This window comes from Tachypleus tridentatus, chromosome 1 (genome assembly GCF_004210375.1).
Source record: "Tachypleus tridentatus isolate NWPU-2018 chromosome 1, ASM421037v1, whole genome shotgun sequence".
NCBI lineage: Eukaryota > Metazoa > Arthropoda > Merostomata > Xiphosura > Limulidae > Tachypleus > Tachypleus tridentatus.
The window spans coordinates 161,400,894-161,419,053 of NC_134825.1; the positions used below are offsets into that span (position 1 = coordinate 161,400,894).

Sequence of the window (18,160 nt, forward strand, 5' to 3'; positions counted from 1 at the left end):
TTTTTAAGTGAAGTATTTGGTTTACTTCTTCTAAGGAAAACATTTTTATTGATGTATGTCTATCTTTGTAGTTAGCTAAATTTGCTATTTTTAGAATAAGCTTTCATAAATAAGGCTTTACTGTAGTTTTATTATTACTAGTGCTCTAATTGGTTAAAGATTCTCTTTTTTTTGTGTTAGCTAGTTTTTAGAAACTGCACACATAGCCTTAGCATTAACAACTGTATTTTAAGTAAAATTTTTGGTACTTGTATTGTTTTATTGGATTCACAAGTTAATGGTCTTATTATAGGCCTGGTTATTAAAAGTATGCCAACTTTTTATTACGTGTGCGTAAATAATGTTTATTATGCAAGGGGGAAATTCTCAACAAAAGGTTGCTAGTATTCACATTTGAATACAGAAAATCATTTTGTTGATGTGTGTAATTTATAATATAGTTTACTAAAAGTAAGAAAAAAACTACATACAGTTTTGCTTCTTATAACAACACTCAGAGTGAGCACAATATATAGTAAAATGATTACTGAAGTAGAAGTGTGTGAGAATAAAACAAATTTTCTTGTGTGATGTTTCTAATATACTTCTTCATTTTACTATGGCAGTTCATTTGTAAAATTGTTAAATTGCAGGTTATTTATAATAGTAATTTTAAGATGACATTCACTGTTATCTGCATTATCACATAAATACAGAATACTGTTCATATATAGTGTTATGAGACTTGAGCTTCTAAGACTAAATTTTGTATTTTCATTTTATAATATGCAGTCATTCCAGTGCAGAAGAAGCATAATTTATGTATATTTCCTAGTTTTTTTAAGATGGTTACGAGGTTGGTCAAATGACAGACCACACATAGTGTAGAAAGTAACAAAATGTAATGTCTTACCAAATGTGTTTAGAAGGTTTTAGAGATTATGCAAATAATATTTGAGATTTTGGGGGTGAAGAATAGTTTTTTAATCATAACATGAAACCACTTTGTACTCAGACTAGTAATGAAATAATATTCACAAACAAATCTTTAGTAAAAATATTTCATAAAAAAATCAGATTTTTTGTATACAAAATACTTGTTATCTTTAATAAAAGTCGACCAAATTTTGTGAAGGTACACATATCAAAAGTTGTAGTGCATATACTTAACACATGCAAATGTGTAGACAAACTTGTGTATATAATGCTGATCATATTGCAGAAAGGTTAAGTAGAAATAGATTCTCATCTCTTATAATTACTTTTAAGATTTCTCCTCATATCTATTATTATGTTGGTGAGGACCAGCTAACATGGGAAGCTCTGTATAAAGGAGTGGAAAATTTAGCTGCAAAGTTACTGGTCAGCTGGTGATTGAATTTTTGAATTATTAATTATCAGGTTGTTTGGAAAATATTGGAGGATCTTTAGACTTTATCTCAAGAATTAATACAGAAAAGTAACTAAGTTTACTATTCAGAATGGGCACCTAAAGAATATATACACTTTTGCCAATGAGAAACAGGAGAAATTCCTTGAAGGTATTGTATTCTATGCTGCTTCTTGGTTATAAGAAATGTTTTACTTTCAGAAAGTTATCCAAATGTTTGAAAAAGTGGTTGTCTGTAGGTGAAAGATCTGGTGAGCAATACTTCATAATCCAATTCTTTAAGCTTTGGTGGGTCATTTGTGTGGTCAAGTGTTGTTATGAAGCAAGATTGGTCCCTTATGGTTGACTAACGATGGTACTTTTTTACACAACTTCCTATGCATTTCTTTCACTTGTTGACAGTAAACTTCTGCAGTAATGCTCTTGCCCTGTTTAAGAAAGTTGTGATGGATGGTGCTTTCTCCAAACCATCGTACTGTGATCATAATCTTCTTTTGATGCAATTGTGGCTTTGGGAAGTGTTTAGTGGGTTCATCACAATCAACCCAATGTGCAGATCATTTTCTGTCATAAAGTATCCACTTTTCATCACAAGTAATTAATGAATCATTAAATGGGTCGTTTTTGTTAAATGCTAAAAGTGCCTCATTCAATGCAAAATAGCAATTTTTCTGGTCTGCATTGAGTTCATGTGGAACCCGTTTGTTCAGCTTTTACATTTTACTAGTTTCTTTATGATGACTTGATATTGTGGAGATTGAAACACCCAATACCTGTGCCATTTCTTGAAGAGTAAGTTGTGAATTTTCTTCCACTAACACCCTCAAATTCTTGTTGTCAACAGTGAAATGATGCCCTCTACCCTCCTCATCTCGTAGACTGAAGTCTTCTTTACTGAACTTTTAAAACCAGCACTGAACTGTTCTTTCAGAAGTGGCTTCATCTCTCCATGCTTGCTTTATATTGTGAGTTGCCTGACTACCACTATGAACAAGTTTGAATTTATGCAGAAAAATGACTCTTAAATGCATTTTTCCATCCTGACAAAAGGAATCTTGGACATTGTTAATGAACACTGCAAAAAAATAAATAACTCTTAATATGCAAGTCATGACATAAAGTAATCTATCTTTATTACAATGTGCATGTTAAATTACAGAAATGAAATCTGCCATTATTTTCCAAACAGCCTAATAGTAAAAAAACAAATATGTTAGGAAAGTATACCAGAACCACTTTTGTATAATGCGCATCTACATATGAATAAGGTTATGAAAAAACTTTAAAAAGATAGTTACCATCTACTGAAACACTCTCAACCTTCACTTTACCATATAAGCATTGGTCTCACTTATTCCAGTCTTTCATCTATACACCACTGAACCCTTTCCAGATGGGTCACAGGTTAAAAGCATTGTCATCTTGTTTGTTAGCTCACATTCAAAATTTTATTGAATTACTGTTTTATGAAATATATCATTAAATTTGGTATCAAACTGTAGATTCTTAGTTGAGGCTGATTGTGATTCCATATGATATGAGATAGAATCATGTATTTGGCCCATGGGTTTTTCTTATGGGAGCTCTGAGGCTGCTTTTCTTAATGATCTAGGACATTCTGCAGTGAATGGGGACTTGATTTTTCTGGTACCTTTCTCTACTAAGTCTGCTTGTCCCAAGGCCAGTTTGAATAAACCACCTTACGTTCCTTTTCTTCAATTAATCACTTGGGGTTGTGAAATGTTGGGGCTTTTCTCAGTTGTCTTTGAGTCTACTATTTCATTGATTGTGGAAAAGTTGGAGGGAGGAGACTAAATGGTTTCTCCTTCACCTGATATTGTTGGTTCATACTGGGAGATTTACTGCTTTATTACATGACAGTGTGGCTATACCTTGTACCCCATTTGTTTGCACATTTATCTTGATTCCACAGACTAGACTTTGTAAACAACACTGGGATCCAAGTTCTTCTGTAGAACAATAATTAATAATATTTCTTTTCTAGAACCTTAATCCAAATTTAATAACTTTTTAACAAGTTTTAAATAAGGCTTCTTATGAATCTTAACTAGTTTTATGAGTTATTAAGTGATGCTAAAATATAGAGGTTTTTTGTTCTTTGCACAAGTGTTAAAAACCACTAAACTTCAACATACAAATATTTATGGACATCCCACACATCTTGGTGATGCATGATGAATATGACTAAGTTAAAGAGTTGCAAAGTACAAATTTCTAGATCCAATGGGGACTTCCTCAGTAGAAATGAATGTAGTAATGGAATGTTGTTTGTGATGTATGATATTGTTTCTTTACTACAGGTGCCTTAGATGATGAACAGGAACAAGAGGTTGAACTTCTAAGTGAAAGTGAACGCTACCAACTAAAGTATAGAGAACTATTTCTATCAAGACAAGTTGAAACTTTGCCAGCCACACACATCCGTGGAAAGTGTACAGTTACATTGTTAAATGAAACAGAATCTATGAGTTCTTACTTGAACAAAGAGGTAAGTGAGTTCTTTACCATTCTTCTTGATGTCTTATTTAAGTCACATTATATTTTCATGTAATTTTTGATACTGTGTATAATGAACATTTTAAATTCACTTCAACCCTTAAATCTCTCGAGTTTACATTTTTCGTAATAATTTATAAAGTAATGCAATCTAATTAATGATAGGTTATTACAGCTTTATTTTCCTCTTTTTATTGATTAAATTTAAACTTAAAATTATCCAAATTTTTCTACAGAGGATTGAATACTTTACATTAAAACATTTTAGAATACGCAATTTGGCAAATAACATGACAACTAAAACTGATGTAAAGTGTTGTTATAGTAGTATATATAAGAACTACATTTGGATATTGTTTGGCATTTTATATGGAAGGGTTGGTAAACAGCCCATTCTGATATAAAATTTCCATACACTTGCATTGTAAAGATTCATTCAGATTGGGCATTTAGAATTTTGAAAATATTATAATTTTTGGGCCTTATAACGTTATGAAATAATGGAATGTAGATCACTTATGAAGCCAGAATTATACAGAAAAAGACCTGTAATTAAGTGTACTCCAACCATGGTACACAATGTATAGCATTTTGTAACAAGTGGGAACCCAGGAATATAAAGGTTAGTGACAAATTCTTACTATGAGCAACAGAATTAAGGACTTTTGTCAGGTAATGAGGCTATTAGAACCAAAATAAAGCTTTCAGTCATACCTCCAGTTCATCTGTCACATGCTCCCCTCAAGCAGCTGGAGAATAAGATCATTATTTAAGACATTCCAAATGAAGATGTGGTGGTTATGTTTTTCTGAATGATAGGATTAATGAAATTGGCACTGGGAAATTGCTGTTCTCATACAGTAGGGAGATTATTTAAGTTATGCAGGAAAGAGTGGTGTGCTTTGGACATAACAGCTTTATAACTGAACATTTTGTAGTGCTGTTGTCAAAATCAGGGGCGTAGATCCTGGGGGGATGGGGGATACATCCCCCCTTCATTTTAGATGGGGGTATGGTGCATACAATTATCCCCCCTACAGTTTGGTCTGTTGAATTGTCTTATTGCATCACAGGCCTACAAATTGTGTGTTTGTTCTTGTGATTCTCGTGTTCTTACCAATCAAATTACATAATTAGGCCTAGATGTAGGTTTTTTTCAGTAGCCGAAATGTACATCTTTAATATAGGCGTGCTTCCAAGCTTTTCGATCTAAGCGATAGTTAGTAAGTATCAATTAGTAGACCTAAGTATACATGCAAGGATTGCAAGCACTATCACAGAATCTACCAACGTCTTGCAGATTAAGTAAAATTTTTATCACAACGGATTGATCAGAGCATGAAATTCAAAAATATTACTCCCAAGCTTAAATTCCTGTGATCTAGATCTGGCAAGCCATTTGTAGCTTGTAGCTGCATCAATCTTATGTGTATATTGTGTGGTTTTCCTACATCATTTGTTCTTATGCACGTCTAGCCGGTTTTATTGTCAAACGCCTTACTCTCCTTAGCTGCCGAAGCCGCTGACCATAGTGTACGATTAGTGTACAGTTAACGACATGTTCGGGCCGCTCAGATGCAGACACACCCCACATCACCCCCCTCGCTCCATTTAGTCTGAGCCTCGATTTTACAACAGGGCTCATTAGACATGTGTTTGTGGCCCTCATTAATCCATGAAATTTCAGATTATCACCGCCCTCTAATAAAGTGCTGGTGCTTTATGGTAAAAGAACAATATATTCTCTTATCATAGATAGTGAAAATATTGTATTTTCTTGTATAATTAGAACACAAAAGGAGCAATTTCAATGGCCTGAAGCCTCTACTTGAATCGTATTGCTAGTTTTTGTTTAGGTGTTTTTATTTAATATATGTGCTTATAGACATTATATCACAACGTGTTTGCCTTTTGATGAGCTTTAACAGGAATATAATATATTTGTGATTGTTTAAGTATTTTTTGAGAAACTTGCAATTACTTGTGTTGTAACTAGCACACATTATTGTCCCAGCAATGCCCAGGGGATCACTTGGCTCGGTAGTCACTGTGAGGTTCGCACGTTCAACTTAAATACGTTGTACAGTTCAGTCCTACTTCCAGTTCAGTCGTTCGTTGTACATTAGAGTTTTTCAATAAAGACTGTATTTTAACCTGTTGAGTCATCTGGGAAACAGATTCCAATTATGACAAGCAAGTGTCTGAAACTTTCTGATATTAGACAGTTCTGCAAGCCAGTTACTAGTACTAAAAGTGACAATGCAGATAATCCAACAACCTCAAGCAAATGAATAGAAATTTGCCATACAGAGGAAATACCATGTTCATCAGAGGATGAGTTCAAAAATGCTTTTGCAACTATTGCACATCATGAACCACCAGATAGCTGTGAAACAAATTTATGCAATAATGAAAAATCTGACACTCCACAGATACAGATACAGTGTGGAAAGCCATATCATCCAGATGCACAACTAATACCACGACAGAAAGCAAAATCTCAAAATATCAACTTCCAGGACAAGTGGTTTGATGAATTCCAATGGCTGCACTTCGACAGTCAGACTCAAAAAGTCATATGCTTTCATTGTGCCAAGGCAGAAAATAGAGGCCTTTTTGCAGGGAAATTGGAGAGGCCAGTGGAGTATACCTCATATCCACCGGTTTTTGCAACTGGAAAAAGGCAAAACAGAAATTCAACGAACACCAGTCCTCCTCTCAGCACAGATGTGCTATATCTCCAGAAGGTTCACTTGATGTAACTCCAGTGACTGTCCAGCTACATGATGGAAAAAAGAAGCAGCAGGAAGAATCCAGAAGAAATCTAGCCAAAATATTTGGAAGTTTATGTTTCTTACTGTGTCAAGGTTTAGCATTACATTGACATACTGATACGGAGGGGTACTTCCTGCAGTTAATGAAGCTCCTGGAAGAAGAAGATCTTGAGTCGATGGCCTACTTGTCAAAGAAAACCACGTTCACATTGTCCCAGGCTCAGAATGAAATAATGGAGATGTTTAGCCATCAAATACTGAGGAACATAGCACACGAAGTGCAGTAAAATAAAATTTTTGCATTAATGGTTGACGGCACTAAAGATGTTACAGGTGCTGAACAGGAAGCAACATGTGTACGATACGTAGATGAGAACCTTGACGTCCATGAGGCATTTCTTGGTTTGTACAGTGTTTCCAATACAACTGGTGAAACAATATCCTCGACTATACTTGATGTACTAACTAGACTCAATTTACCACTGTCAGGATTAAGAGCACAAACTTATGATGGAGCTGCTAACATGAGTGGTGCGTACAGTGGATGCCAGGCAAAAATAAAAGAGAAGCAGTCGTCAGCTTTGGTTTTTCACTACAGAGCACACAAGGCTAATTTAATAATGCAACATGCAGTTCAAGCTTTTGAATGTGTTCGAGATTCTATCCAGTGGGTACATGAACTTGGTGTTTTGCTTCAGAGGTCAGGCAAATGCAAGACAATCTTTGAAAATATTGTATCGTCAGACAGCCACAATGGTCCAGTTAAATACATCCGCCCACTGTGTCCAACACGCTGGTTGTGCCACCTATCTGTAATTACATGTGCTAATGATCACTACAGTGACATTGTTGATTCTTTGTCTGAATTAACAAATGAAAAATCAGATGTAGCAGTGAAAGCACGAAGTCTGCTGGACAGATTTGACAAAGGAAAGACAGTTTTAGCCGCATTAGAGGAACTAAACCGTGCATTCCAAGCAAAATCAGTGACAGTATCTGGCATGATTGAAGCATCTGCAGTGACAGTTGAGCAATTGCGGGTATTGTGAACAGAGGAAAATTACAACAAGATATTTGATGAAGCTGAGAAAAAGGTAACTTCCCTAGATCTGGTGCCAATTGAATTACCACGCATTTGCAGACCCCCCAGAAGGATCACAGATGATGGCTCAGTGCACCATTCTGCAACAGCTATAGATTACTTCAGAAGCCAGTAATTTGAATTTGTGGACACAGTCATAGAACATCTGACCACTAGATTCAATGCAGACAAAAATGACTTGAGGCAATATCTGGCACTTGAGAACATGATTACATCTGGCAAGATTGACAACTCGGTTATAAACTTATATCCAGAAATCTCTGCACAGCGGCTCAAGTTTCAGTTGCCCATGTTCAAAGGAACAACAAAAGCAGTATCTCTGAAAGGTGCGAAGGATGCTTACTGTAAAATTCATGAAACAAGCCAGCAGATGTTCAGTGAAGTGTTTCTTCTCATGAAAATGTTGCTTGTGTGTCCAGTATCCAGCTGTGAATGTGAACCCAGCTTTTCTGCATTAAGACAGTTGAAGACGTGGTTGAGGTCAACTATGTTTCAGTGCTGCCTCAACCATGTGGCAGTTTGTTACACTCACAAAGATGAGGCCGACAAGATAAATATAGAAGAGCTTATGAAAGAATTCATAAACAGATCATCACAAAGGAGGTCTACATTTGGGAACATGTAGATTAGAGGACTAAATGAATCTTACTTCAATTAAAAGTATGAATAATTATTTGCTACATTGTATTGATGTGTAATTTTCAAGAGTAGAGTTCACAAAGACATTTTAATTATTTTTATCAAACAACAAGAACAGTTTTTCAGTAGATATAAACTTATCAAGGGTAATTACTAATTTTATTAATATTTGAAAACGTAATTCATGCAATGAAAGTTATTAGTAACCTTGTCATCTTTTATACTGTGCAGTTTGCAGGAATAAATTCATGTGACAGTTAATTTGTGACACATTTGTCTTTATTCTATTAACATTTTGAAAACTGTTCACAACACTTCACTTGTACAAACCTACATGGAAACCTTGAAGTATCGTGGCAACAAGATTACTCTGTGACTGCATGTTTACAGCTTTCAGGTTCACATAATCAGATATTACCAATTTGCAAACTGAACAGTCCACATAAGTGGTTGCAAAAATCATCCCCACTCATTGGGTGTAAAAATCTATGCCCCTGGTAGAAATACATATTTGTGAAGTGGATTAGATGTTACAAGGTGGAGTGTAACAACATAATGAGGCTCAAAAATAATTTTAATATACACAACTTCTGTGTAATGTGTTTTTTATGGTATTGTTTTACAGGTTTTTCTTTCCTCAAGAATGTTTCTTTTACACCATGGTAGTTGTCATGTTTTGCTTTCTTCAAGATTGCTTCTATTAGATTTTAATGTTTGATGTGTTTTTCATTCTCCAAGATTTTATTTTTCTACTCTTTAGTGTTTAGCAGATTTCCTTTTTCCCTGTTTAATCTAAACCAGGTTTTCTCTTTATAGGATTGTTTTTTCTACACGCTAGTATTTGATCCTCACCAGAAAACTCTTCTAGCTGATAAAGGAGAGATCAGAGTTGGGTCAAAGTATCAAGCAGATATTACCCCACTACTCACAGAAGGTATAATCACTCACTACCATATTTATACATTTTTGAAAGGGTTATTTTCCCACAAAATTAAGCTATTTGGTTTTGTTAATGTATAAAAACTATACTGTCAGATTCATCACCTTAAGACTAGCTTTGTTTGAGAATAACTTAGTCATTCTTAAATGTAATCATACTGTTGATGGTAAGTCTCTAAAACTCAGTCATCAAAGAAGCACAATAACATTAATTAAGATACTTTTATTCCTGCAAAAATTAAAATATTACTTCACTTGGAACATTTACTTTTATAGGTTAGGCTGGATTTTATGTACAAAGTACTGAATTATTATTAGAGTTTTCAGGTAGTGAAAACAACCTCTAATTATTAGCACAAGAGCAGTAATCAAGATGCATGTCTGTATGTTATGTTTAGCATACTCTGTGTGTTACTCATTTTGCAGACTGCTATTCTCTGTATCACTGTAGATCATTGTATATTTAGTGGTTTTGTGGACCTTTCACACTTCAAGCATCTATACTTTAATACTGTATACAAATGATAGATGTGTATCTTTGTCTTGAAAGATATTTTGAAACAGCCATAACTTCTTTTTATCACAGATTGAGTGAATTTTATTTTTGAACCATCTATTCACATAATTTGATTTAAAAAAAATCATCATTTATTTTACATTTTTTGAATGGTTTGAAGCACTTAGCACTGACTGATTGAAGTTCCCACCTGTGTCAGTGGTAGTTTTCTGGACTGACTCAATGTCAATGAAATTCAGATTGTTCATTGTGTACTTTTGTGCTAAAACACTATAGTGATTAAGGTTTATATGTTCAGTTTGTATATATTTTTTGTTCATCACTCTTTACAAGCTGTGATTTTTTTTTTGTTGGAAACATGCACAGAATGACCATTGCTTACAGAAAAGGGAATTTGCTGGCTTCATAGTTTCATGCATTATTTTAACATGGTATTAATATTTTTATTTTCATTTACTTTTGTTTCTCTGAAAAGTAATTTTTGAATTACCCTTTGTTTCATATTGTAGACATCATCTGCAGTTTAAAAAAATTAGCTAACAGTTGTGATCATGCTACAGTTGTTTTTTAAAGATAAGTTGAATATTCCCTACTTAGTAACTTCATTGCTGTTGTTAACTAGACACAGCCTTGTTTTTACGATTTTGTTTGTTTTTAAAATATACAATGATCTCCTACTGATCTTTTATAAGTCAAAAAATTGATAATTAAATAATAGTACGTAACAAAATTTTTACTTTTCATGTTCCTGGGCAGAAAGTGTTATTTCCCAATTGCTTATGACTAAAGTAAATGGAAAAGACCTATTTTTCTCTTCAAACTTTGCTTTTGTGACCTGGGAGCATATAACGAAAACATGATGGGAGACTATATTTGAGGGCTGACACATGAAAGTGATTTACATTACAGTCGCAAATCTCGAAAAAACTACTGACTTCTAAACATTTTGTTCATTTTGTTTAACTTTAGTATAAATACATGTAAATCTTGATTTATATGTTGTTTTATTCAGACCTTGTGTAAATGAAAATGTGCAAATTTGTCCGTTTTTACATAGAAAATAGGTTAATTTCTAAATTTCATTATCCATGTCACAAAAGCAAAGTTTGAAGGGAATAATGGCCATTTTACAGCATAAGCAATTAAGAAACAACACATACTATCCAGGAACAAAATTTATGTTGCATAGTGTAATGAAAACATGTTTGACCACACTGATAAAAGTAATCATGTTTTTATTTGAAAACATCACAATTGTAATAAAAAAGTAAAATCACTATAATTTTAAAGAATTGAAGGTTAACAAGATAGTTTATGAAGCCTTAATAAATCTCCAAGTCATGTGATTACTGTAATTCTTACAGTACACACACTTATTCCAGTTTCTGGGTAAACTTCTTGTACCTGATGGTAACAAAGCCTTCTCTGAATTTTGTACTATTTGCTACTGTGCAGTTTTTAATAAATTTATTATTTGTATTCATTCAACCCATCTATTACTGTGTGAGCTTATCTTACCTCAGCTTATTTGATGCTTTTTCTTATGTTTTCAAACAGATATAATTTAACATCAGATTACGTCTACTTTGGCACAAAGGTCTAATTCTTGATGTTATTAATCAAACTTGAGCTTTTCTTGGAGCTATTTTCAAAACTGTCTTAAATTAGTAAATGATCAAACTAGATGATGTGGCACCATAACCATTTTCATGACAACTGATTTAATTGTAATTTTCAATAATTCATTGATGGAATAATCAGAAAGGAGCTGTTTATTTTTATGACATTAATTGTTGTAATTGTAGCTTCAGTTAATTAATTAGTTGATGTGACACTAATAAGTGTAATCACAGCTCATGGGTAATTAATTAAATTGTCCAGCTCTAATTATGCTCCATTAATTAGTTAGGTTGTGGTATTTCTTGTATGTTAATCAATTGGTAAGAAGCCCTGCAAATAATTTTTTAGTCAAATCATACTGATATATGTATTTTCATAGCCAAAATATAAGCAATCTGTGTGACAAAAAAGTTGCCCTAATGTTTTGACATTGTAGTGATTGTTTTATTTAATACAAGTAGAACAATTTATTTTGTTTGGAATTATGGTATTTTATTAAACATTTTTATTAAAAATAAAAATAATAATAAAATAAATATTTTTTTTATTAAACATAACCCTTATAAGCATGACTGGGTCATAATTTGCATTTCATAATCTTTTACATTCAACATTTAATTAAGCAGTTGTTATCAGTATATTTCAGTGAGTTTGGTATCAAACCATAGTTCTTAAAGTAGCTGTATTATCTAAACGCTAATTTCTTGCTTTTGAAAGGAAATATTCAAAAATTCTAAATCTTTTATTGTTTTCCTGTGTTGTGTTACATCCTCTTTTCAATATTTATAAATATTGTAATTTCAACAATAAGCTTCTACAGTCTCAGTAATCAGAAACACAAATGATATGTGATATCAATAAATTCGTTAAACCCACCCAAGGAGCTCCTCCCATCTCTTGATTTGTCAAGATTGACAACAAATCACCTTTACATGACTGAGGGTCATATTTATTACAAATAGGAAGAATATCTTTTCCTCCACTACTGTTAATATGTTTTTGCAGGCATAAATACCAAGTCCAATAGTAGTTTTCTTTTTCATACCCCAAACAGATTTTAACCTATTTGTAGCTAAGATAGCCAGATGAATTACAGTAGTTTTGAGACATTATACTGTCATAACTGATATATTTTTGTGTTCTAGAATGCATATTTAAATGCTACGTGACGTTGGTTTTTGGCGGCAAACTTACTGAAGAAAAATGAAGCCTGTCAGTTATGCCTACGAGTGCCTAAATAACACTGGTCATGGGCTTTGCTGTTGGTATTTCAGGAAACAGTTAATGGACTTATATTCATTTATTACTTTAAACTGAAGGATAAATTACTATTGTTACACAAATTCCAGCAATAAAACCATAAAATTAAAATAAAACAGAATTAAAAAGGTTAACTATTGACACTCTGAAGGTAAAAATTTAAAACTAGCAAGATAATTATGCATTAAAGGAAGAAAAATAACACTAATTGTATTTCAAAATTTTGGCCTTTCTTTTCCTTGTGATTTGATTATTTCATTACAGTTAGTGCCAGGAAAAAGAAAATGAAATGTGAGGATAAGCAGGTTTTTTTCCTTAGAAAAGCTTCTGATGTTCATTTAAGGTTTTAGAAATTATGCAAATGAAATGTGAGAATAGTTTTATTTTTATTATGAAAAAAAAACCTTTCATTCAGACTAACCTAGTAAAGTTTCATAAATTCACAGTAAAAATACTTCATTAGATATTTCATTTAAGTGTACAATATATTTGTAACATTAACTAAAAGTTTGCCAAATGTCATGAATATACAGTTAGTATGTTTACTAAAGTTATTACAGTTTCGTGGTGGTTACAAGGCCTGTCAGATACACCAAGCCTTGTTTGTGAGTTAGGAAGAAGTTTTGGTGATTGATTCTCAAACAATGTTTTCCAGTACTTTAGAATCTGAATTACCCACAAGTATATTCAAATTAGTACTAGTTTCCAGGCTATTATGAGGTAAAAGACATACATCTAAGTTCATGCACAAAACAGATTGGTGGCTGCACATGTTGCATATTTAAAGATCTGGTTCCTCAGCTCTTTAAAGCTATTTGTCCTGTGGTTTTCAAGAGTTTTATCAGTAGTAAGGGCCAAGGAAATTATACACCACCAATGTTTACAGAAGCAGTAATGTGGCATGTCCAGTTATCATTGTCTTTATTGTGATGGTTTCTACTCATAATCACAGACAAATACTTGCGAAGTTGATCGCAGGAGCTAGTCAGACGTGCGTAAAGGACATTGTAGTAGTAACACTTGGGTTGCATTGCCAGCATGCTATGTGAGGGAATATACACCAATCAGTGGTTTTATCTCTGTTTAGAGCAATTGGGGTGTAATATTCATGAGCACTTTTTCTTTGAATAATCATGCTATGCAAACATGAACACTTCTATTATTTTTTAACAAGAGGAACACAGTACAGTCTATCCCCTAAGTTTTGCATCTTCCTGACCAAACACTACCAAGTGATGAGTTATTTTGGTGGTAAAGTGTTTTTTGTTAATGGATCAGGCCCTTTATCAAAGCACACATTTTTATTCTATCTTGAATATTGTAAACTGTGACACCCTTTTGTAGTCCACACAGTCCTCTGAATGCAGTCTTGTTATTTAATTTATGGAAATGCTGAATTTGTCATTTTTGTGCAGATTTAGCTAATATAGTTTTCTCAATTTTTAGAAAATATGAAAACTTTATGTATTTATTTCTCAAGTCTAGGTCACTGATATATAGATATAATGATTGGTACAGTGTGTACAGACAGTCTTTCTGCTCATTCCTGTATTTTTTCATTTCAGACTACCAGTCTTTTTTTTTTTTTAATATTTAAGTAGTCTAAGAAATTTTGACTCAGTATTTCCAGTAGAGTTTGGAATAATAATAGTTTATTCCTAGAATGACTTAGCTTTTGTTAGAATAGTACTATTTATCAACATGCTTTTTAATGCCAGTCTTTAGTTCGAGTGCTACTATTTGTTAACGTGTTTTGAACACTCTGTCTTTTAGTGAAGCACCAGTCAACCTGCTTTTGTGGAGAGCATTTACATTTTGACTTGTGAACTTGATTTTTTGATAGTCATTCTCTAATAAATATTTAACTAAAATTTAAAATGTCAGATGCCAATAATTTATCAGATCTCTGTATTTTTTCAGTAAGGGTATAAATTTATTACTTACATTTGGGAGTACTACACTTTTCACAATTATGAATTTACTGTACATGTTTAATTTCTTCAGGTGAAGAAGACAACAGACAATTGAAAGATCTTGAAACTTTAGTGTATACTCCTCAACATAACTTATCAGACAGACAAATAGACCAGTTCCTTATTATTTGTAGGTAAGTATTTAACAGACGACAATGATGAAAATTAATTGAATGGCCAGCAACTGCTTGTTGTAGAAACACAAGTGTAGAGGATGACATTTCAAGTCTTCTCTCTTCCACCTGAAGACAAACAATTTAAAAAACACCATCCTCTACACTCAGCAAGTTGTAGTATATATGCTTAGTAAAATATTAAGCATTTTGCCTAAACAATCTGTCAAAGTAACAACAAATTTGAATGTATATTTGTTTACTAGCTCATTATCCTTCAAAGGATAACCAAGTAATGTTACAAGTTAACTTCTTACGTATTCAGAATGCATAATATTTTTACCAATATATATATACTACAACTTGGTGATAGGAGATCAGAATTATCTTGTTCTTGTTTGGTTTTTTTTCATTTGTTTAAGATAAAATTTACATTATTAAATGTTTTATGTACTGTTTTTTTTTTATCATAATGGTTCCATTAACACTAACCAGAATGATCTGTTTACATGTATAGTACAGCACACTAGAACACGTAAGTTAATTAACATTTTGTAATAATTTGAGTCTTAAAAATGTATAAGGACCAGTAGCTTGATGTTGCATTTTATTAACAGATTTTGAGACAAGGTTTTATATTGCAGGTCTATAGGTACGTTTGCCAGGGCTCTGGATTGTTCAAGTTCAGTGAAGCAGCCAAGCCTTCACATGAGTGCAGCAGCAGCATCTCGTGATATCACCTTAGTGAGGGTCCCTCTCTTACTTGTATATAACAAATAAATTGGATAAGATATGATTCGATGTCATTGTATTTCCAGCTGAGAGTTAAGAACTGGGAACCTGATAAGAAAACTTTCACTGTGACTTTTATTTGTAAATGGAAGAATATAGTGTTATTATCATAAATATAGTATTTACCCTTACTCAATTTATCAAGATTGAAAAAAAAGAAGAGATAAATATTAGAAAAGTTTAAACATATCTTATTGATGCACCATAGAGAAAATGAAAATCTGAAATAATGTTCAACCGGTCAGTTTTTGCTTTTCACATAATATGGTAGACAGCAGTTGATGCTCCATTTATTTTCAGTGAAGCATTTGCCGTAGTAGAATAAGTTTCTGAATGATGTCTTGGAATGGTTGTATTTGGTTTCATCAGACATTCTCATAGAGGCAAACTTATTCCTAAACTAACCCTATCAGGCTAGAATATACATTAAAAGTAATTTATGACCTATTTTTAAATGTAGGTTTCATAATAATAAACTTGTGAAGTGAAGTTGCAGGGGTGAAATTTTATGGTGAATATGAAAAATGTGAAACTATTTGTTTTCAATAAAGTATCTTACTTTTACATATGTGTAGCTTCAGTGGTTGTTCCAGTGTTACACAAGTGTCCATAACTCTACAATTTCTCAAGTCTTAAACTTTTAAATAGGGTTCTAAAAACTAAAAAAAAAAGGCATGAACAAAAGTAGTACCCACATTTTTTCTTTATGACCTTACTCATAAACTGGTATCTTTTTCACCAACATTGAAAACTTTCTCTTTGTATCTCAGAAAAATTTATCTTTTAAATTGTTATATTTGTAAGTGTTAAAGGGCCATTTGTGTATTATATATCAATATAAAACATAAGTTACTGTAAAGAGACTGTAAGATTTATGTTATGACTGTTACTTGTACACACACACAAAGTTGTGGAATATGATAAAGAACTGTGTTAACATCTGACAAGTTCTGTGTAGATAAAATGTTTCTTGTTTGTTTTAAAATTCACCATTAACTATTTGTTGTTTTTTCCAGTTTCATGCAATGGACATTCTACACCAAAATAACTATGATATTTCACGTGCAATCTCAAGCCTAGTCACATCAAAAGGTCCGGTGCTTTGTCGAGATGAGATGGAAGAGTGGTCAGCCTCGGAGGCTAATCTTTTCGAAGAAGCTCTTGAAAAATATGGAAAGGATTTTATTGACATTAGGCAAGATTTTGTATGTACACACAGAGTGTTGCTTCAAAAGTACCATTCTTCTCATTGTTTATCTTTAAAGTCATAGAAGAACATTATTTTTTTGAAAAAGTTTATGCTCGAGAGTAATTTATTCTTTTTACTTTCATGAATTTATCATTTATGAAGTTTTTGTTTATAATTGTGTGTATATGACTGTCTAATAGATTACGACTATTTCAAGTACTGTGTTTTATCTTTTCCAAAGTTGACTGTATTGAGTTTTAATTTTAGTCTTGTATCATGTTACACGTATTTAGTTTTATTGAAAGTTACAAATACTTGTCTTCTTAATTCATTTGTGAAACTCGTGCTGAAGAAATGTTGACCATATGTGAGAAGTCATTACCCATCAGAAATTAAGAGTACTATATGTTATTAATTGAAAGTGTTACTAATTATTCTCTCATATTTCTTATATGTGATTAATTAGAAAAAAACAACTCAACCTAGATATCTGTTATTGTCTCTTTGTCTTTATATTATACATGCATGTTAATAAGATTTAGACTTGACTTGCTTTTATTATTTGTGATTATAATGTTAAAACTGTATTTCAAATTAACGTTTTTATATGACAGGTATCTATGTTCTTATCTATTTATCAAAAACATCTACGATTATAATTTACATGTTATGTAGAAACATTTTAAAAAAACATATTCAAAGGTTGTTATTTCAGGAAAATTGATATTTTGTGCTATACATCTTTTAATACTTACATTTATAATATAACAGCTTCCATGGAAGAGTTTGAAAAATATTATTGATTATTACTACATGTGGAAAACAACAGACCGTCATGTACAGCAGAAAAGAGTGAAAGCTGTTGAGGCTGAGAGCAGGCTAAAACAAGTCTACATTCCTAATTAGTTAGTGTGCCTTAAATATTTTCTCTAGCTGATTTTGATCTGAAAGCTTAAGTTACTGTTTTAATTTACTTAGTTAATAGAATAAACAAGTTAGAAGAAGGCATTGAACATAAAAATTTGGTTTATAAAGATCTTGCCAGATAAGTAAAACTTAATTTTCTAGTTTTTCAGTGCAGTTGAGAAATTTTAGTCTAACATTTTCTCTTTTTCTGTCACACTCTGTGAAATGTATATACGTAATTTTTATTTTGTTTAATTTTTATTATAGTAATAACAAACCTACCACATTAAATGGTCCAACTGGAGAAAATGCGGTGTCAGGAGGACGACCCTGTGAGAGCTGCTGTAGTAAGTAACTGCAAAATGAATTACACACTTGTGGTGTTTAGACTTGTACAGTTAAACTAGTCTGTACAGAACTAAGTTTTCTCAGAAGTGTTTAATACATCCT

The 18,160-nt window shown here is 32.4% G+C and overlaps 1 protein-coding gene across 5 annotated transcripts in view; it reads left to right on the plus strand.

Moving 5' to 3' along the window:
• Positions 1 to 18,160, plus strand: part of LOC143229236 (metastasis-associated protein MTA3-like) — a 53,951-nt gene that overhangs the window by 13,745 nt on the left and 22,046 nt on the right. For all 5 annotated transcript variants that reach the window (XM_076461274.1, XM_076461303.1, XM_076461284.1 and 2 more), the window contains 7 exons: positions 3,691 to 3,878; positions 9,218 to 9,335; positions 14,742 to 14,844; positions 15,468 to 15,567; positions 16,632 to 16,820; positions 17,576 to 17,709; positions 17,978 to 18,057. In XM_076461274.1, the coding sequence (XP_076317389.1) occupies positions 3,691 to 3,878; positions 9,218 to 9,335; positions 14,742 to 14,844; positions 15,468 to 15,567; positions 16,632 to 16,820; positions 17,576 to 17,709; positions 17,978 to 18,057 (912 nt within the window). The remainder of the gene's footprint in view (positions 1 to 3,690; positions 3,879 to 9,217; positions 9,336 to 14,741; positions 14,845 to 15,467; positions 15,568 to 16,631; positions 16,821 to 17,575; positions 17,710 to 17,977; positions 18,058 to 18,160) is intronic.